General features: G+C 55.4%; 1 protein-coding gene across 3 annotated transcripts in view; it reads right to left on the bottom strand.

The window, feature by feature from the left end:
• Nucleotides 1-426: 426 nt before the first annotated feature.
• Nucleotides 427-20783, bottom strand: part of PLA2G6 (phospholipase A2, group VI (cytosolic, calcium-independent)) — a 43542-nt gene continuing 23185 nt past the window's right edge. For 2 of the 3 annotated variants that reach the window (XM_012638154.1, XM_012638155.1), the window contains 11 exons: nt 19800-19896; nt 18141-18323; nt 14790-14898; nt 11873-11951; nt 10360-10523; nt 8488-8638; nt 4183-4319; nt 3647-3801; nt 2047-2214; nt 1433-1506; nt 427-1225 (listed from right to left, as the gene is read on the bottom strand). In XM_012638154.1, the coding sequence (XP_012493608.1) occupies nt 1081-1225; nt 1433-1506; nt 2047-2214; nt 3647-3801; nt 4183-4319; nt 8488-8638; nt 10360-10523; nt 11873-11951; nt 14790-14898; nt 18141-18323; nt 19800-19896 (1462 nt within the window). In that variant the 3' untranslated portion in view covers nt 427-1080. Of the gene's footprint in view, nt 1226-1432; nt 1507-2046; nt 2215-3646; nt 3802-4182; nt 4320-8487; nt 8639-10359; nt 10524-11872; nt 11952-13664; nt 13830-14789; nt 14899-18140; nt 18324-19799; nt 19897-20783 lie in introns of all 3 variants that reach the window. The other variant, XM_012638156.1, reaches the window with a different exon arrangement.

The raw sequence follows: 20783 nt of genomic DNA, 5'->3' as shown, positions 1-20783 counted from the left end.
CCTCGACAGTGGCTCCCACGCCCACCTGAGCCCACCCAGCTCCCGTGCATGCAGGGAGGGGGCAGCACAAACCTGGAGTCGCACAGACCTGGGGGCAGACCCCAGCCTTGCTCACTCGCTGCCTGACTGTGCCCGAGTCCCCTGCCTCTCTGGGTCTCAAATGGGGCTCACCCTCAGCCCCCATGGCAAGGACTGATCCCCCCTAGGGCCTGCCTGGGGTACATAGGCCTGGCAGCTGCCTCTGAACACCCTAAGGGTCTGTTTGGGGGACTCTGGATGAAAGAGGAGGTGCCCCTGCCCCAGGGAGCCCAGGAAACAGAGTCCGAGTGGGCACAGGAAAAGGACAGGTCAAGGCTGACGGTTAAGGCTGAGGGGAGGTTGGGGTGGGGGACAGGGGCGCTCACTCCATAGCACACATGAAATAGGTGAACGTGAATCCAAACCGTTTATTTCACAGTTTCAGGGCAGACCTGGAGCCCCACCCCACTCTTAAACCACTTCCATCGGAAAGAATCACTTAACTCCTAGGAGTGACCTTTGAGAGCCCTTGGGGTGGGGCGGCCCTCAGGGGTGCGGCAGCTGGGCCAGCATCGAGGGGCAAAGTCAAACGGGCATGCCACACCTGCAGCCTGGGTTTCCCCTGCGCATGACGTGGGGATGCCCTGTTTCTCTAGCCCCAGCCCCAGGGGACAGGGCAGAGGGTAGAAGGGGTGAGCTGCACCCACCAGGGAACCCGGACGGCCCTCACTCGGGCTGTGCAGAGGCAGCCCCTGCAGGCCCTCTGGGAGGCGGGGCTGGGGCAGGGCGGGGAGTGCCCCAGCACCCTTAGTGTTTGAGCTGTCAGTTGTCCTTCACAGTCGGGGAGAGGGCCAAGGGGGCTCTAGACTTTCTAAGCCTGGAATGACACAAAGTGATGGAGGGTGGGGTCAGGGCAGAGAGGCCTTCAGGACCAGCCTTGGGCAGGCAGTCGGTGCCCTCCAGTCCCATCTGTGGACGCAGAGCTGCCTCCGCCCTGGATCTGCCCAGCAGACAGTCTCCCCAGCAGGGGCTGGGTGGGAGGGCGGGGTGGGGTGGCTGGGGTCACGGTGACAGCAGCAGCTGGATGAGCTTCTGGAACTCCTCCCGGTGCTCATAGATGTAGACCTCGGTCTCCCAGAGGGCGTTGACCAGCACCGCGTCGCTGACCTCGTCCAGCATGATGTCTGTCCCCAGCTGGGGGTTCAACCTGTCCGGGCAAGGAGGAGGGGGTCACCCTAGGATGTTCAGCCTGAGTGGGGGACAAGAGCTAGGACTGGGGCGGGCTTGGGACCAGAGCAGCCCCTTGGGGAAAGAGAAAGTCCACGCCAAAGGCTGAGGGGGAAGGTTGATGGGTCCGACCAGGCCAGGGCTGGGGCTGGGGCTGGGGCCGGGCCGGGGCCGATTGAGCCCTCACCGGAAGTACTGGATGTCGACCATCTCGCACCAGGCCCGGGCCCGGTCCACGGCCCGCCCATCTGGATCTGTGCACTGGCAAGAAGCAGCCTCAGTGAGCCTCGCCCACACCGAGCACTGCCCCCTTGTCTCAGAGTCCCCACCTGGGGACACCCAGGTTCTAGTCAGGCTTAGCCACTCAGCAGCAGAGTGACTTTGGGCAAGGCCCCCTCCTGGGGCTGTGTGACTGTCCCAGCTGTGCAATCAGAGGGGCAGGGGTCTCAGCAGAGCCCATGTGGGGTCGGTGGGGGATCAGGGGGCACAGCAGCTGAGCGGACAAGCCTCCATGTCCTCTGTTCACGGGAGCTTTGCATGTCTTACACTCTGGGCTCCTGCGCCAGCTTGTTTGCAGAAAGGGATCCACAGCTAAGGAAGTTTGAGAACCTCCCTACAGATGGTCACTGAGGTCCCTGCCCAGCACTGAGACTCGGGGACTCTCTCCCCCCAGCTGGCTAAAGAGGATGGCAGAGCCCTGTGATGTCCCCTGACACCAAGGGCCCCACGGGGCGAGGGTGCAGGCATCAACCTGGGCTGCAGACCCTGTGGGCAGCGGCCTGGGGAGGAGCCCACACTCACGCAGTCCACCACCATCTTGCCCAGTTCCTTGGCCCCAAAAACAGTCTTGGCCAGTTCCCAGGGGTTGCTGGGACGGAAGACGTCCACACAGGTCACGGGCACCTGTGGGGACCTCCCTGTCCCCAGAGAGACGACGATGGAGAGTTTCTTCACTTTGTTGCCCTGACCCTGTTGGAAAAGGACAGGGCAGTCAGAGGGGACCTTCTGCAGGTGGGGGCACCCCGGGGAGAGTCAGAGGATGGCCCAAGGCTGGGCGCTGGGGCACATGAGGACAGGGAAAGAGGCCTCTGGTGGCAAGAGCACGCCTGGTGCTAACCCCAGCCCAGCCCCTTGCACGCTGGGGTCTGGCCGTGGCCTCTGAGCTGCAGCCCCTTCCCCCGGAAGGGCTGGTGTGACGTTGTGAAGCATGTTGTGTACCAACACGGCCTGCACACGCACCAGCCACACACCCTGTCTGCTGCTGGACTGAGTCAAGGTGGTGGCCAGGGGAGCAAAGGGAGGAAGCATTCCTTGGTTTCTGTCATTTGCCAGGTGTTTGCATCATTATCTCATTTAATCCTCCACCCAGTCTGTGGTGAGGGCACTGGTTCCCCCAGATCACAGACGAGGACCCAGCAAAGCTGGGGTGTGGGGAGAGGCTTGCCCGGACCACAGGGCAGGGAAGTGGGGGCCAAGGCTGGAACCCAGGGCCCTGGCTGCTGCCACTCTCAACTGCTTCATATCAAGATCTGCTGCCACTTAGCTGGGTGACCTTGGGCGAGTCCCTGCTGCTCTGCGTCGCATGCTCTTCACCCACAATAGGAAACTGAGACTGGAGGGTGTCCCAGGAGCCCTCCCATGGCCTGACAGTCTTTGCCACCTTCAGGAAGCCCGCCCCGCCTGGCCTGGCCCCTAGAGGGCGCACTCTTCCCTGACCGCACATGCCAGGCCAGGGGCTGTTCATTAAATCCTTGCAGCGACCCCCAAGCAGGTACGACTGTCACCCCTAAGGGGTAGGCTGTTGGGCTGCAGGGCCTGAGCTCACGCCACTGCACCACACTGCCCCTCCTAGCTCCGGGGGCCTTGCCCACCTGTGCTCTAACTCCTCAGGGTGAAGGGTGCCTCTTGTCCTCCGGATCACTGATTCTGCACTGCCCTGTCCCCAAAGGCCTGGACATGGAACCTCTTTCAAGCCCCCAGGCCTCTTAGCAAAGCTGATCTTCCTCCTGGGCCCAGCACGGTCCTCTACCATGGCGCCCGGAACACGTCGGGGCATGTCCTTGGTTATGGGCTGTCTCTCCCCTAGATGTGGGCTCCTCAAGGGCAAGTGCGTGTCCCCAGGCTGGCCACAGAGTGACACACATGCAGCATGCATGCTGCCCTCCCCACTAATGGCAGACGGAGTGCAGACTGGGCCTCAGAATCCCTCTCAGCACAGAGCTGCAGGCAGCCCCCACCAATCATGTAGGTTCAAGCGTGAGACAACATTGCTGTTCCACAAACGAATAAACGCATGAGTGACGGCCGCCTGCTCTCCCGGGAGTCAACCCCTAGCGAGGTTCACTGCAACAGGGCGGCTTCAGTGAGAGCTCCTGTCCCGCTGACCTGGGACGGTGCTCACCTTGCGGATCAAGTCCTGGTTGTACTCGTGGATCTCGGTCATGGCGTCCAGTGTGGGGTTGTTGGCCAGCAGCCCGCCGTCCAGGAAGCGCCCATTGGGTCGGAAGTAGGTGGGGGCTGCCCCACTGCTTCGGGCTGCCCGCCACACGAGCTGGTCTGGGGTGGGGGAGGAGGGGGGCCCAGCGGCAGAAGGCAGAGGTATGAAACCCGTGCACTTCGGGTCTCAGGGTAATGTGTTGGGGGGCCGGGGTGCGGGAAGAGAGGGAGGCTGGGGACTCGTCAGAAGCAGGCCCTGTGCTGTCTGGCCCGGCTGTCCGGGTGGAAAGCAGCCTGTGGCTGAGGGCTGAGGACCCCCTGGGGCCTCCTCTAGCCTGCACGAGGTGGGCAGCGCCCCAGCAATGCCTGTCCCTAGCCAATAAAGACCAGGGCGGTGGGTGGGCTGGTGGTGGGGTGAGGGTGCAACTGTGCCTCCCACCCACCACCCTGAAGCCTCTCAGACCAATTGCTTCCCATGGACACATCAAACGTGGTTTTAACCTGCGGGCAGAGTTGGAGGCCTTAGGTTAACGTTCTGGCTGAAACGAGGCTCCCGCACGGATTCCGGAGCATTGTAATTCCGGAAGAGGTGGAGCTCAGCCGGCTGCCGGTCAGACAGCGTCCCCGTCAGCATCACCCTGAGAGAAACGAGGAAGGCGCACAGCTGAGCCACCCACTCACCCACCTGTCCCCTCGCCTAACGTTCACACCCAGGCCCTGGGCAGCAGAATCCCCACTCCCACAGGCCCCCGGGGGCCCCCCTCTGCTCCGGATGGGGGGGCTTCTCCCCAACAAGCTCCCCCAAATAGCTCTCTCCTGCAGTGTCAGCCTGAGCCAACCGCGGGGGAGCAATAGAGCAATCTTTGTCCAAATTGCCGAGGGCCTTATCTTACTCCCAGTGATGTCCCTTCTGGGAATTCATCCTAAGAAGCTGTCACACTGTGGGAGACAGGTGAGCAAGGCCACTAACGGCACCACTGGCCGTTAGAGCAAACGACTGGGAACAACTGAAGTGTCCATCGGCAGGACAGTTCAATGCAGCATGGCCCACACACCAGTGGGGTCTGTGTCACCACAGAATGACGGAGGAAGCAAGTGCTCTATGTTCCGATGGGCATGAATGCCAAGATTTATGGTTCCATGGAAAAAGCACAGTTCAGGACTGTGTTCAGTATGGCACCATTTATTTTAAAACACAAAAAACATACATACCTATCCGCTTGGTCAGAGGGTAATTCTGAAAGGCCCAGGAGTGGCACCTGGCAATAGTGAGCTGACTTTGGGGAAGGGAACTGCTTGGTGGCTGCAGCTCTAGGACAGGAGTGGAAGGAGACTTTTCACTCTGTCACCTTTAATACCTTTTCGGTGTTCCACCATGTGAGTCTACAGCTCATTAAGGAAGACTCCTACTTATCTTGAGAGACGCAGACATCCTTAAATACTGCTGGCACCGCCCCCTGGAAAGCTAGTATGTATCAATTAAGATTCTTACAAATGTCCTGGCTCTTTCATCTGAGAATTTCACTTTGGAAAATCTATCCTAAAGGAATAATCTTCACTACAATGAAAGCTTCTTATATAAGACTATTCATCACAATGTAATTCATTATAGTGAAAAATCTAAATGGAACAATAGAAGGGGTAAGAAAACAAGGAAATGTTTTGCAGCCGTTCATAACTGTGCTTACAAGCAGTTCAGAGCAATACAGAAATACATCTGTTATATTGAAAAGAAAAACATAAAGGAAAGTGAACAAAAAACTGCATAGAAATAAAAAGGATTAGTTTTCCATTTCTGGGAATACTGTGGGAAGATTATTTGTTGTTTTGGTTTTTTTTGTTTTGTTTTGTTTTTTGTTTTTGAGACAGGGTCTTGCTCTGTTACCCAGGCTGGAGTGCAGTGGCTTGATCATAGGTCACTGCAGCCTCAAACTCCTGGGCTCAAGCGATCCTCCCACCTCAGCCTCCTGAGTAGCTAGGACTACAAGTGTTTACCACCACACCTGGTTAATTTTGTTTTGTTTTGTTTTTAGACAGGGTCTTGCTCTGTCACCTGGGCTAGAGTGCAGTGGCATCATCACAGCTCTGCAACCTCAAACTCCTTGGCTCAAGTGATCCTCCTGCCTCACCCTCCCGAGTAGCTGGGACTATAGACACATACCACCACGCCTGGCTAATTTTTTTATTTTTTGGAGAGACGGGATCTTGCTCTTGCTCAGGCTGGTCTCAAACTCCTGGCCTCAAGCAGTCCTCCTACCTTGGCCTCCCGAAGTGCTGGGATTATAGGGAAGATTGTCTGAACAACTCTCTCACTCAAAAAAATTTAAATGCTGACAAAAATATTTTTGAAAACCTTCTTAAAAGCATAGACAACATGACAAGATAGAAAGGAAATACCAGGGTAAACTCTGGGGATAAGCAAGAAATCAGAGGTCAATGGAGCACCTACCTAGCTTTAACCTGAACACAGATATCAAATTCAGTAAACTTGAACTTCAGTGTACATGACCTCACAGGGTGAGGGAGACAGAAGTCAAGGCCCATCACAAGAAAGAAGTGTAACGAGACCCTCCCCCCATTAGGTTGGGACCCCAAAGGGCTACATTCTCAGGATAAAGATGAACCAGAAATAAACACACCCCTAGAGGCTGCAAGGAAAGTTGTCTTGGCACTGGACAAAACAGGGAGAAAAAAAATCCCTGAAAACTAACCCTCTTATAAATTTGTAGTCCAAATTCACATCACCTGGGGAAAGTCTCAAACCCTTCATGCCAATAATTTAGTTAAAGTCGTCCTAGACAGTAGTGTACCTAGCTACCTAGAAGAGAAAACACAGTCTGGAGGAAGATACTCTCATTTTAGGCTTTAAAGAATCTGCACATATTATTTTCAACACTAAGGAGCAGTGCATAGTTTAAAATAAAGGCGGAGGCACACACAATACAATATCATGAATGAGAACCAGTGTAAACCAACATAAACAGCAAAACATACCTATATGGACTGCAGATATTTGAATCCTCAAAGATGATAAAATACATATGTTTACAACATTTAAAAACATCAAAGACAAGCTTGATAATGTCTTCAGGAGAGAGGAAACTATAAGTAATGACCTAGAAGATTTGAAGAAGAACCAAAGAGAACATTTAGACATTTTTAAAAAATACAATAACAGAATAAAAAACTCAATGGATGAGCTAAATTAAAAATTAGATAAAGCTAAAGGAAGAATTAGTGAGTTGGAAAACAGGTAAGAAGAAATTATTCAGAATGTAACAGAGAGAAAAAATGATAGAAAATACAAGACAAGTTAAAAGGTGGAAGATAGAAAAGGTCTAACACGTGTTTAGTTGGATTTATAGAAGGATAGGAGAGAGAAAATTAGGCAGAGCCAAGAGTTAGAGATGACTCAGGTTTCTAGAACTGAAGAAAGACACTAATCCAAAGATTCATGAAGACCAACATATATCACACAGGATAAATGAGAAGAAATCCATATCTATATATATCATGGGACAACTGTAGAGCACCAAAAATAAACAAACAAATAAAAGCATCAAGAGTAAAAAAGACCAATTACCCTCAAAGGAATGAAATGGACTCTGTGACTGCAACAATAGAAGTTAAAAGATGATAAAATGATACTTTACATACTCTATGAGAGAATCGGCAGGCTGGAATTCTATATCTAATAAGAGTAAGAGTGAAATAAAACTATTTTCAAATGATGACAGTGAAATAAACATATTTGCAAATAATTCTGTTAGTAGAGAATTCACTACCAGCAGACTAGAAAAGTGATCATATATGGAAGTTTGAGATGCAAGAAAGAATGCAGAGCAAAGAAGGGACACACACATATACATATACCTACATACATACACATATGTATAAAGACACCTACACACACACATGCCAATGGTGTCCTGGAGCCACCAGTACTGGCTTGCCAGAACCTATTGCTAAATCTTACAGGCTGGTTGTTAAACTGTTGGTAGCTTGAGATTGGCCACAGTGGGAGTATTTATGCCACGGGAACTGGCAAACACTACAAATCACACCACCCCCAGCAGTGTTTTACCAGCATACCAGGTCATATTAGACAAATCTAAATGAACATCAACTTCAAAAAACAAGAATAATATCTTTCGAGGCTTAAAAAAATAAGACAGATCTAAAATACAGAGAAACAATTACAGATAAGATGAAAGAAACTATTGGAATTAATGTGTTTAAAAATCCTGATTATTTGATGACAGAGTAATGATATCAATTAAACTTAGGCTCTTATAATAAGTATACACTGACAAGCCACAGAAATGGGTGCATAAATTTCAAACTATTGGAAGGTAGAATATAATGATATAAACTATTCAGTAAATCCAAAATAAGGCAAGAAAAAGGAAACACAGAACAAAACAGGATGGCCTATGTTATCTCAAATATATCAGGAACGGCTTAATTCTATTTACAATTTTGTATTATTTTCCTTAGAGAAGGGCCCCGAAAGTGTCAAAGCTCGTAAAAGCCAGATCCAGCCGGAGCCAGGCCCGCCAGGCCACAGCCCTCCTCTGCTCTCAGCCTGTGCCTGTGTGAGAGCCAGGCCCCTGCCCCGCCTCCCTGCAGCCCTGGCTCCCGCTCCCTTCAAGGGTCAGGGTGCTCCCACCTGCACTCCAGGTGGATGGGAAGAGCCGCTCTCCTTCCCCCCAGCTTTAATCAGAGCAGGACAGGGAGCCCTCTGCCCAGGACAGCCACAGGAGGCACAGCGGGGCCACAGCCCCAACGCTCCTGCTGGCGGCTTACTTGGGTTTCTTGACGTCCGTCATCTTGGTGTGCTCCCCAAATTCCCGTTTCAGAAACTCCTCCAGAGGTCCCGATTCGTAGGGTCTCGAGCCGCGGAACACCTCATCCTTCATGCGGAAGTACACGCCACGCATGTAGGCCATGGACTTACCTAGGAACAAGGGGTCGGAGGTGGAGAGACAACAGGGCCACATACAGGACTCCACGGGAAGAGGACACCTTTCACAGAGGGCCTGAGCACAGGCCAGCTGTGGGGACCGGAGGCCAGCAGTTGGCAGGAGGCGGCAGGAAGACAGAGGTGCATTTCCAAGGGACTAAGCAAGCTTAAACTTCTGGGCCCTTCCTTTGCAACTTCCCACACAGGCAGAAATGCCCCCTCTGCAGCCCCAAGGCTCTGTACCTAATTTCGTAGTCACAATGTTGCATTACTTTCCTTAGAGATGGGCCCCGAAAGGGTCAAAGCTCATAAGAGCTAGATCCACCCTGTTTGTCACAGAAAAGAAGGACAGCCTTGTCCTCTGAGCCTGCAGCAGACAGGGCCAAGGGGCAGGCTGCACCCCAGGGGAGGAGACACTGCCCATCTGCCTCGGGGGGCCGGGGGGTGTGCAAGCAGAGGGGTGGCCGAAAGGAGGCTTCTGCCGTGTGAGAGGTTAACTAGGCGACTTCTCAAATCCCTTCCCTTGCCCCTGGGAGCCTGAAGACCCCGGATGAGGGAGAAGTGGCCCTGAAGACAAAAGTGACCCTTTCTGGTAGAGAGGCCCACCCTGCTCTGCTCAGACCTTAGAAACTGAAAACCAGAGAGGGGACATGGGGCCCCTAGGCCAGGGAGACAGCTGAGCGAAACACTGCAGACCCAGCCCCGACTCTCCCCAACTCTCCCCGACTCACTAGGGCCCCCCTCTGGCCCTGTTTCCCCACCTGCTCACCTAACGGGGCTGCGGTGAAGCACTGAATTGAAGCGAAATACCAGGCAATGCGCTGCAGTGACAGGGTCCTGAGCAACCGAACGATTGGTGGTTCTTCCCTTCCCAGGGCCTCCTGGGCTGGCTGTGCCCCGTGTTCCCGCAGCAACCCGGACTGGTGGCCATGGCCTCCTCACACAGCCCCGTGAACCCCCAGGTGCCTGTGTCCCCCCAGCTGACCAGGGCTCCCTGAGGTGGGCTGTGCGCCTGACTCAGCTGTGTCCCCAGCACAGGCCTGGCCTACAGGCCCTGGTGCCCTGGTGGGGTGTCCTCCCCTGGCGCCTCCAGGGCTTTGGATCACCAGGATCCAGGTTTGGGAGGAGCTCTGGAGAAAATGGAATCCGACCAGCACCAGGGGCAGGGGACACGGATCAGGGATGTCGAGTCCAAGGACAAGGCCCAATGCGGCGGTGGGGGGTCTGGACCCTGCTCCTCCTGGGCAGAATCACACAACTCAGACAGCTCCACAAAGCAGCCGTCGTGCTGCTGGCCTACCCAGCCCTCTGTCCAGAGAGCCAAGCGCCTGTCACCTCTGCAGAGCTCCGGTGAAAGGAGAGCATCTGTGGCCTAGGAAGTGCCGGGCTGGCAGCCTAGGGGACTGTGCTCCAGCAGAGCAACCCCTGTCGCATCACCTCCATCCCACCGCCTGGGCCCTTAACTTCCCCGTGGGCCAAAGTAAGTGTGCAGACTAGGGCTCTGCGTTCCTGACACTGCCCACTCTGTCCCTCGAACCCAGCACCCAGCCTTGCTCCTTCCAACCTGAAACCCTAACACCCGCAGCCCCCACAAGTGGCTTACAGCCCTCCCCACCCCGCAGCCCTCTTCTTGCAAAGCTCTGGAAAGGAACTGGCCCCCTCCGAGGGCAGGTCTCAACGCCCCCCTGCCCCTGCCACCCAGGGACTGCCCTCACTGTGCAGAATGGCCAGGGCCAGGATGCCCCCTGTGCTGGTCCCTGCCACCCAGTCAAAGAGGTCCTTGGTGGCCACGCCTGAGGCCTTCTCGATGGCGATGAGGAGCTGGATGATCACGAGGCCTTTCACGCCCCCTCCGTCCAGGCAGAGCAGGTGGTCGTGGCTGCAGTGGGGACAGCGGCAGAGGAGAGGGGACATCACAGCCTGGCACTTTGCATCTGCACTCTCTCAGCCCTCGCCCCGAGCGTCTGCGCCCTGGCGGGGTGACCCCAGGAGCCTCCTTGCCATTGGGGTGGGGGAGGGTGGGGACAGTAAGGAATAAATGTCTAGCGTTTCAGGAGGTGGGAAGTGTGACACGGGGTCAGCCCCACTTTGGACAGGGAGCTCCCTGAGGGCAGCGACCCGATTTTGGTCAGTACCAGGCCTGGCCCAAAGCAGTGCCTGATAAGAGTCTGTGTGAATTAAACAAGGCTGGTACCCCACAGCCGGGCCAGGGATGGTCGTGAGGGGGAGTCAGGGCACTGACGCAGGGGGCGCAGCGGGAGGGAAGGGCAAGAACGCTGAGGGGGCAGGTGCACCTCCAGGGCGCACCTAACAGGGCGGCCACGGAAGTGAGTGAACACACCAAGGCGGTACACCAAGGAGACAGCGCCGCTCCAGGGGAGGAGTGGCAGAGCCCTGCAGCACAGCGTCCTGGCCCGGGAGCAGGGCTCCACAGGCCATGAGAGAAGACAGCTTGCCCTGCAGGGGCTGGCGCTGGGTGTAGGCCCCGGAGAGCCTGTGCCAACAGAAGGCTGTGGGTTTGGGAGACCTGGGTGTGGGTTGCCACTCTGACCCCCACTCTGTGTGACCTTGAGCAAGTCACCTAACCTCTCAGGGGCTCAGGTTCTGCATCTGCAAAATGAGGTTACTAATTCCTCCCTAGGAAGGCTGGTGAGAAAGTGGGAAGTAACGGCGAGCAGACAAACGGACTGTGCTGTTAAGGGACGGGGAGAGAGTGCGGCCGGCTGCAAACACACTCGTCCCGGCACCTCCGTGTCGGATGGCACTGATTCCGGGCACCAGGGACTGTGCCTAAAGGGCAGGGCTTGGGCTGCTTCTCTCTTGTGCCCCATCACGCAGGCCTGGGTATACAGCAGGTGCTCGGGAAAGCAGCAGAGGGAGGCAGGGGAAGGAGCGGGGTGGGAGCAGCGGGAAGCAGCCACTGAGATCCCTCCAAAGGGGCCCTGGGTGCTTCCCCCCTCCCCCAACCACGAGGAGGTCAGAGAGGTCAGCACTGCCACCAGCCCCTCCAAGTCCAAGCTGTGCGACCCTATGCTGGTCCCCCAGAGCCTGCACTGTGTGTTAATGACCGAGAGGACTGGGCTCTCAGACTCGGTCTCTGCTGAGAACTGCAGGGCTAGAAGCAGGCCCCCCTCATAGGCTGTGGTGGGGCAGCGATGAAAGGCCCGAGCCCACCGCGGGCGCCAGTCGAGGCTTCACACAGGTGGCCGGCTGCCCCGCTGCACTTACGTGCGCTTCTCGTCCCTCGTGGAGTTCAGGATGAACGCCGGCTTCCGGGCCCGGGAGATGTGCACGAGATCCTGCAGCTCTGCGAGGCACAGGGCAGGGCGTGCTGGGGCCGGCAGGTCCCCACCCACGGCCCCTGTCATTCTCCACCTGCCCCTGAAGGGCTCCTTGTCCCAGGATGAAGCTGAGCCAGGGCCACAGGTGTTGGGGAGAAACGGGCTGGAGCAGAAAAGGGAGCCCACTGCTCTGGGAAGGTGTCCCCAGCCCACCCAGCCAGTCCCCGGCTCTCCTCAGTGTCTTCCTCCCAAAACCCTGAAGCAGGAACACTGCTGGGGTGTCCTGTGATCTGCGGTTCACCAAGTGTTTCTCTGTGTGTCAGAGCAGACGCCGCTGACAGCCGCCCTGGGCCTACGGGTCAGGCTCAGAGAGGTTCCGTGACTCATCCAGGGTCAGGTAACGAGAAGGACCAAGTTAGGAATGTTCCTCGGGGTTTAACTCCCTGCATGAAGGCAGATGTCCCAGCCACTCCTGACGGCCCTGGTCCTGACCCCAGGTCTGGAAATCCTCAGTGGCCTCTGGGATCAGCCCACCCGTCCACTCCGTCTGTGTCTCCCCTGTGCCCAGGCCGCCCCATGCCCACCCAAGCAATCAGCTGCCCCTCCTGACTAGCAGCCCAGCCCCCAGGTGCCTGGTGCAGCAGTGCACGTGACTGTGGCCCTGGACAGGCCCTGCCACCGAGTGGGGAGTCAGAAGCAGCACAGCAGGAGGGCAGGCTGCAGAGTGTCTCCAGCTCCCCAGGGCAGGAAGCCGCAGAGTGGGTGGGGGGAAGCAGGGGAGCAGCCAGGAGAGGCGGTGGACAGAGTGCCAGGCAGAGGGTGTGGGAAGAGCACGTGTGCTGGGCTGGTGGCCGGGAAAGGACAAGAGGGAGCAAAGCTATGGCTAGCATGGACACGACGGGCTCTGCCACCTCTCTAGGCCCAGGGCGTTACCCATCTGACGCCGTGCCCCAGGCCCACCATCCGGCCTGGCTCGGGTGGCGACTGCCTGTGAATTGAGAGACAGAGGTGGGAGGTGGAGGGGGCAGCTCCTGGGAGGGGAGTCCGAGGTGGAGCCGGAAGGACTAACTGCAGCTGCCTCTCCTGGGCTCACCAGGCCGGAGGTGCTGCTGTCTGCTTCCTTAACAGTTACAATAAAAGTCTGGTTTGTCAAAGACTGGTTCCTGGCTGCTCTCTGTTCAGGGGACCCCCCCCCCAAAACACTTGAGGTCCCTGGGTGGGCCAGCACACAGAAAGCCCAGAAAAGGGTCCCCATCTCCTCTGTGTGTCTCCCTGGCACCAACGATGCACCAGGGTAGATGCTGTGGTTGCCTGGCCACGTTCCAAGTCTGAAAGCCACCATCGGGGCCCAGAAGGAGGCACGCAGGTCTCAAGCCTGACTGAGGTCCAGAAAGCATGACAGAGGTGAAGCCAGAGAACCTGGGACTCCAGCCCCCAACAGTACTCCTTGCTGCCCACACTGAGTGCCCAGGAGGCAAGGAGGTGCCCACCTCATGGGCGCACTGGAAATGCCCAGGCCTGAGACCGCATCCAGGGCATCCTCTCAGGAGCAATGGACGTGGGATATTGCCAGGGGCGCCCAGGCCTCCGAGATCTACGGGTTGCCAGCTGCCGACCCCATCCCCCTTGCTCCCTCCAACAACCTCCACTCTGGACCCTGCCGCTTTCCCGTGGGGACTGCTCTGATCCCAGGGCCTGGCAGCCAGCGGGAGGACGGGGGTGGGAGGGGAGAGGCCTACCGAGGTTGTTTAAGCTGATCGGTGGGGGCTGAGCTCTTTCCAGTGAGAGGATGGGGTGAGGTGATGCCGCAGAGCCCTGCTCCATGGGGACCCCTGGGACGTGTGGGAAGCAGTACTCTGCCCCCACAGTTCTCAGCAGAGTCAAGAGTGCCTTCCTGGTGATGACTTGTCATAGTTTCAAGAAGGGGAGATGGGCACAGGATCAGAAATGGTGTCAATACGCAAGGGAGAGGCCCTTCCTTTCCATACTCGGTCCCCTGTCCCATCTACCAGGCTACCTGGGTGTGTGGGGACCTGGGGTGCCCCAGAGGACCCAGCCCAACCTGAAACGTTTGCTGACTCTAGCCTGTTACATTCCAAACAGCTTCCTGGGGCCAGGGAAGGTGCTAGGGCTGGCCACAGGACAGGGGGTAGGTCAGTGTCTCCCTGCCTGATGACTGGGGGACCCCCTCTCCTTCCACTCCAGCCAAGGAAGCAAGGCCCCCACCGCCACATTCAGCGATTCTCAAAAATGCTGGATGGACAGTTCCATGCAGGGTTTGAAAGGGACTAACCAGCCAGCCAGTGGGCACTTACCCCATTTGACAGATGGGGTAAGTGAAAAGCGTGCTGCGAGGAACAGCGCGTGCACACACACGTGCACACACACGCGCACACACTCGTACTATCACGCCCACAGTAACCCCCACAGCCCCTGAAGCCCTCCAGAGGGGGCTCCAGGCTGCTTTGAGGAGGGTCTGCTTTGTCCAGCTCTGAAGCGGGGCTCACCGGGCGAGTGCACAGCGCATGCACACGTGCTTATGTGTACAGGGCGCACACGGGGCTTGTGTGGTGCAGCACATGCAGTGACCCCACAGTTGTTCTCGAGAGCTGGGGTAGGGGCTGCTAGGAAGAGGACGTTAGTAAGGCAAGCCCCTTGGTGGGCCTATATCTACTGCCCAGGGCCCCTGTTCTTGGAGAAAGGACGCTCCCTCTCCGAGTGCCAGGTGCTCCTGGCCACTCTTAGGGTGCAGCCAGGGGCGGGTCAGCATAGGACGCTGGCACCTGATGCTGGAACTTCCCTCCTCCTCGGCCCCTGCGCCCACCCCACCCCACCTGACTGGCCCCAGAGTGCAGAGCACATACGTTTGCTGATCTTGGAGGCTATCAATGTAGGAGTCTCCCCAAAGTCATTCGGGGTGTCCACTTCTGCCCCAAACACAATGAGGGCCTTGATCATCTCCACGTTGTCTTTCTGTTGGGGAAGACGGGCAATAGCTCAGGGAAATGAAAGAAAAGGACCCCTGCTTCCTCCCCCTATCCATCCACTAACTCATAGGCCCTCCTGAGCCCACCCCAGTCCAAAGTCTGTGATTTGAAGGCCACTGCCCTGACAAATGAGCTAAAAGCAACCCCGGGTAAGGGTTTAAGAACCCAGTAGAAACTGGAGGTGACTCGCCCCAGCTCCGCCAGCTCCTCCTCAAAGGAGGCAGTGCATCTATGACCCCAGCTCAGGAGCCGTGCGGAAGGCCAGCTGCTGATGGCTTTCTGGAGTAGCGGGGAGAGGGTGAGGGAGGGCAGGGGCGGCTGTCTTGTCCACACAGTCCAGGTGCCATCTCTGAGGAGGTAACTGAGAATGCATCCCCCATGTCAGCCTTCAAGGGAGCTCCCCTCCACGGAGCATCCTGCGCTTAAAAACCTGGAGGCCGGGCAGGGACACAGGCCATGGCATGGTTTCCCAGGACAAACCAATGGACTACCCGCCTGGAAACCTGAGCCCTGGTCTTGTCACCTCCGTCTTCTTGGGGCCCGATTTCCCTGCCCAGAGGATGAAGTGATGTGTCTAGAATGTGGTTTTCCAAACAGTTCTTCATGTTCCATTACGCACAGGTAAATACGCATGTTTTCATCATTATTTACATATTTCTTTTGTGGTTATCTTTTATGGTTGGCACTGGATTACCAATTATGTTATTACCACTTACGGCAATAACAGGATATAACATTTCCTTCAAAATAAATGTAAGTAATCTTAAAAGTAAGCCACCTTGAAGAAGCGATGAAGCACATAATTGTAAAGGTGGTTGACGAATACGGCAAAAACCCCAGTATGGCAAACGATGAACCACACCAGCACTTCTCAAAGTGAGATTTGTGGACCCCTGTGAATGCATGAGACCCTTTCAGAGCTCCCTGAGGTTAAAATTGTTTTCATAAAAATGCCGAGGCGTTACGTGCCTTTCGCACCATGTTGACATTTGCACTGATGGCACAAAAACAATGGCAGATAAAACTGCCGGTGCCTCAGCACTAATCAAGGCAGTGGCACCAAAGTCATAGTTGCCAGACTTTCCTTCACACCCAGGCACTCACGGTATTAAAAAAAAAAAAAAAGCCAGTTTCATTTAAGAATGCCCTTGATGAAGCAGGAAGAGATAAAATTTGACACGTGTGTGTTCCGTAGCATAAAATGGAGAGTGTGCGTAAGGCATTTCTGCGGCACACCGAAGGATGATGGTTATCTCAAGGAAAAGCACTTGTATGACTGAGTTGCCAGCCAAAGTAGGTGCTTTTTCTCATGAACACCATTTTTTTTTTCTCTTTTTTTTGAGACAGAGTCTTGCTCTGTCACCCTGGGTAGAGTGCAGTGGTGTCGTTGTAGCTCACTGCAACCTCCAACTCCTGGGCTCAAGCCATCCTCCTGCCTGAGCCTCCTGAGTAGCTGGGACCACAGGCACATACCACAACACCCGGCTAATTTTTCTATTTTTAGTAGAGACAGGGTCAGCTCAGGCTGGTCTCAAACTCCTGACCTCAAGCAATCCGCCAGCGTCGGCCTCCCAGAGTGCTAGGATTACAGGCGTGAGCCACCGCGCCCAGCCCATGAACACCATTTTTACTTGAAAGGATGACAGACAATCTATGATCGTTCATCCTTGGGTATTTAGGAGATAGTTTCTCAAAAATGGATGCGGTGAGCCTGTTGCTTCAAGAAAAACAGCTGACGGTATTCTTTGCCAAGGATAAAAATCGAGCTTTCAAGTAAAAGTTGGAATTTTATAAAACTTGTATATACCATGGTGGGCTTGACAGCTTCCCCAAATTTAAAGACTTTTCTGATGATATTGGTGGGAATATTTACAAATGTGGGATTTTGCTACTGTATAATGGAATGAGTCAACATTTGGAAGCTATGTAAACTCAAGTGAACCAATATTTTCCAAGGATAACACAAACTCATACAAGGATAAAAGATCCATGCAAAGTATAAGAGACAACATTGGATTTTAAAGTAATGAAGTATGAAAATTCACGGAGATGGTTTCAGAGTACCCAGTGCAACCTACATGTCAGAAACTACAACTTGTCAAGTTTTGGTGTAATAATCCATGTGTTTTCTATAAAGCTATCATTACACCTTCTATGCATGTAACAAACACACGTACCCCATAAATATGTAAATTATTATATATCAATAAATGAGAAAAAAAGAGTATCAAGGGACCAAACAGACCAAAAACGTGACAACTGCTGAACTGGATCATTCCAAGGACCCATTCAGTGCTAAAAACGTCCCTGGCTTTATTTATAGTTTCAGCCTCAAGCAACAATGTCTCCTCCACAATTACGACCTTCGGTATAAAATGGTATCTTTGAATTTGTCCTGAATCTACTTCTTTTAGAGTCCCTGGGGTCTCTCTATCACTCTGAGACTTGCTAAACCGACTTATGTACGTATGGTATTGTCATAGATACATACACATGTGCACGCACACGTCTGTAACACAATAACGTCCCCCTCCCCTAGGTTTAGTATGTTCACACTCTAGTTGTCTGACCAGACTGTAGGGCTTTAAGGGCAGCGACTACACTCTATAATAAACCAACAAACGTGACCAGCACCTACCATGCGCTACCCAGCCGTGTCAGCAGGCCCTGCCTTCCCGGAGCTTACAGTCTACAGGGGAGGTGACAACAACACACAGATGAAGATTTCCCCTGGTGATGAAAGGAACACTCGCATCTGCAGGATGCTTACTGTGTGCCAGGCACAGCGTGCGTCATGAAGACATTCTGCTTAGCGACCAAGTGCCTACCATTTAATCCTCCCAACAACTCTGTTAGGTAGGTATCGACACCGCCATCTTCCAGATGGGGAAATCAAAGCTGACAGAGGTGACACGGCTTACCCAGGGCCACAGTTCATAGCCAGACCTGTACTTTTTCCCTCCCACACCACACACATGTCAAATTGGGGGAGGGGGACAGAAGGAAAAGGTACCAGAGCACAGTGGAGGAAGACATTATTTTGGGCTGAGAGGGCGATGTGGAGGGCTTCCTGAGGGAGGAGGCAGGGTCTGCCTGAGCCTGGGAAGGGAAAATGATTCTGAGGACTGAGGAAGGGAGGGAGCGCCGGGGAGGTGTGCTCCAGCTCTGACAGTTCCCCCATGTCCCCGTCGGGCCCAGCAGGGGAGGACGCATGGGTCGCAGGCTCACCGACATGGCCAGGTGCAGCGGGGTGTTCCCGTGCTCGCCGCGGGCATCAGCGTTGGCCCCATAGGTCAGCAACACCATGACGCAGTCGAAGCGGTTGCGCATCACCGCCACGTGCAGGGCGGTGTTCCCTGCCGAGCTGGTGCTGTTCACGTCGCAGCCCCGTTTCAGCAGCATGCGGGCCATCTGTGGGAGACGGGCACTCAGGGACAGCCGTGGCCTATGGCACCTGGGCACTGCCACTTCCTCCCTGAGAGGCCTGCGGGTATTGGGCTACAGCAACAGGAAGAGTCCTGGGGGCAGGCCCCAGTTCTGGGGGAGGCCCTGGACACTGGCTCCCACACCATCAGTGCCCCAGGAACCAGGGGACAAAAAGCTGAAGATGTGCCAGCTGTTTTTTTTTTTTTTTTTTTGAGACAGAGTCTCACTGTGTTGCCCGGGCTAGAGTGCCATGGCATCATCCTAGCTCACAGCAGCCTCAAACCCCTGGGCTCAAGCGATCCTCCTGTCTCAGCCTCCCGAGTAGCTGGGACTACAGGCATGCGCCACCATGCCCGCCGGCTAATTTTTTCTATATATTTTTAATTGTCCAATTAATTTCTTTCTATTTTTAGTAGAGACGGGGTCTCGCTCTTGCTCAGGCTGGTTTCGAACTCCTGAGCTCAAACAATCCGCCCGCCTCGGCCTCCCAGAGTGCTAGGATTACAGGCGTGAGCCACCGAGCCCAGCCATGTCAGCTGTTTTAAGAGGTTTCTGGTCCTTTCCTGGAGTTAACAGGACCCCATCCCTCCTTGCAAAGGCTCCTCTGGGCCCTGTTCCAGAAGTGCCCCACTCCCTGCATCCCTGCCTGGGACCCTGCAAAGGTATAAGCCCTCCCTGGGCCTTGGCAACCCACGTCCCTGTTCACCCAGCAGCCCTGGGGAGTCTGGACACCCCTGTGCCCAGAGCCCGGCCCCACTAGGCCCAGCTATCTACGCTTGGACAGGTCACTACAGCCCTGGCATCGCAGGTTTCTCTTCTGTGGAAATGGGAATGCACAGTGTGGTGCCAATGAATGACAGGCCACACAGGAGAGGGCCTGACTTGGTGTCCAGCTCCTGGAACACAGAGGCACCCCTGAAGCTGGCAGTCCCCTCCCTCCTGGCCCATCACGTTTGGGGAGTAGGCATGACCTCTGGGCATCCAGGGCCCTGCCAAGCTGTGTTTCCTGTGATGGGAACAGAGGCCCCCGTCTTCCCAGGGGGCAGGGCTTGGCTTAGAGAGAGACCCAGAGGAGATGCCCAGCCAGGCTCTGTGGGAGCACTGGACTCATCACCACCACCGTCATCTCCATCCCCATCATCATCATCATCATCATCGTCACACACCTTTACAGTCTGTGCAGGATTTTTTCATGCACTACCTCGCTGACTTCGTAACACCTCCAAAGGCCAGAAGGCCCCTGATTCATGGATGAAGAAATCGAGGCACAGAGGGGACATCGCCACCCAGCCCATGAGCAGCCAAGCAATGCCAGGATCTCAGCTCCCTGTCGACTTATCTGCCCTGGGACCACTGCGAGATCAGCCCCCAACTGCTGTCCTCAGAGCCCTTTCAGGAACCTCCTTCCTGCAGGCCCTGAGGACCCAAGGGCTCGGGGACCCCGCCCTGCCCCCACTCTACCTCTGCGTTCTTGGCCCAGTGCAGGGGGCTGGCTCCGTAGCGAGGGTCTTTGCTGTGGATCTGGCTGCTGTCCATGCTGATGATCATCTCAGCACACCTGGGGAGAGAGATGCCAGTGAGCAGCAGTGGGGTCACCTGGCGAGGGATGAGGCCATGATTTAGGGCTTCCTCTACTGGTTAGGGAGAGCTTCGCCTGCACATAACGTTGCAGCAAATCCAGCAGCACGCGCACCATGGTCTGTCGCCATGGCTGTACTGAGCCCCTCGGGGCACATCTAACCCCCTCCTCCAGGAAGCCTTTCTGGTGACTGCAGCCAGCAACAATCACTCTGCCCGGTGCTGGCTTTAGAGTTGGACAGGCTTGAAGTCAAGCCCTCACTTCTTCACTGGTGACCTCTGGAAGCTGAGCCCATCTGCAACACAGGGACAGTGCTAATGGGAGTAGCTTGGGATTAAAGGAGACAAGGCATTTGAGAGCCTAGGTCTGTGCCTGGCACACAGCCACCGGCCACCTCCCCATCCCCTGTCTGCACTGTTGGTGTTTCACGTGGTGACCCGCATCCTGGAGTGGGCAGCACGGCAGAGTGGTTAGGACTGCAACTGCCTTCCACTCCCCAGGACAGAGCCGAAGGCCGGAAAGCAGGGACACAACCGGCTCTCTGCAGGCCCGAGCACTCAGCAGCGTTATTCACAACCACCCAGCAGCCTACCGATGAGAGGAACGAAAGGATAAACACACGCGGGAAATATTATTTTGCCTTAAAAAGAAAGGAAATTCTGATACGTTCTGTGACACAGATGAACCTTGAAGACCCTGCGCTAAATGACCAAGCCAGACCCGAAGCACAAATCCTGTCTGACTGCGCTTATACGAGGCACGTAGACCAGGCGCTCACAGACACACAGAGCAGATCAGAGGTTACCGGGGGCTGGGGGAAGGGGAGAATGGGGGGTTATTAAGGGTTACGGAGTTTCTGTTTAGGG

Source organism: Propithecus coquereli, unplaced genomic scaffold, assembly GCF_000956105.1.
Source record: "Propithecus coquereli isolate 6110/MARCELLA unplaced genomic scaffold, Pcoq_1.0 Scaffold126, whole genome shotgun sequence".
Lineage (NCBI taxonomy): Eukaryota > Metazoa > Chordata > Mammalia > Primates > Indriidae > Propithecus > Propithecus coquereli.
The sequence above is the reverse complement of the archived record's forward strand: the minus strand, read 5'-3'. Positions and strand labels throughout refer to the sequence as shown.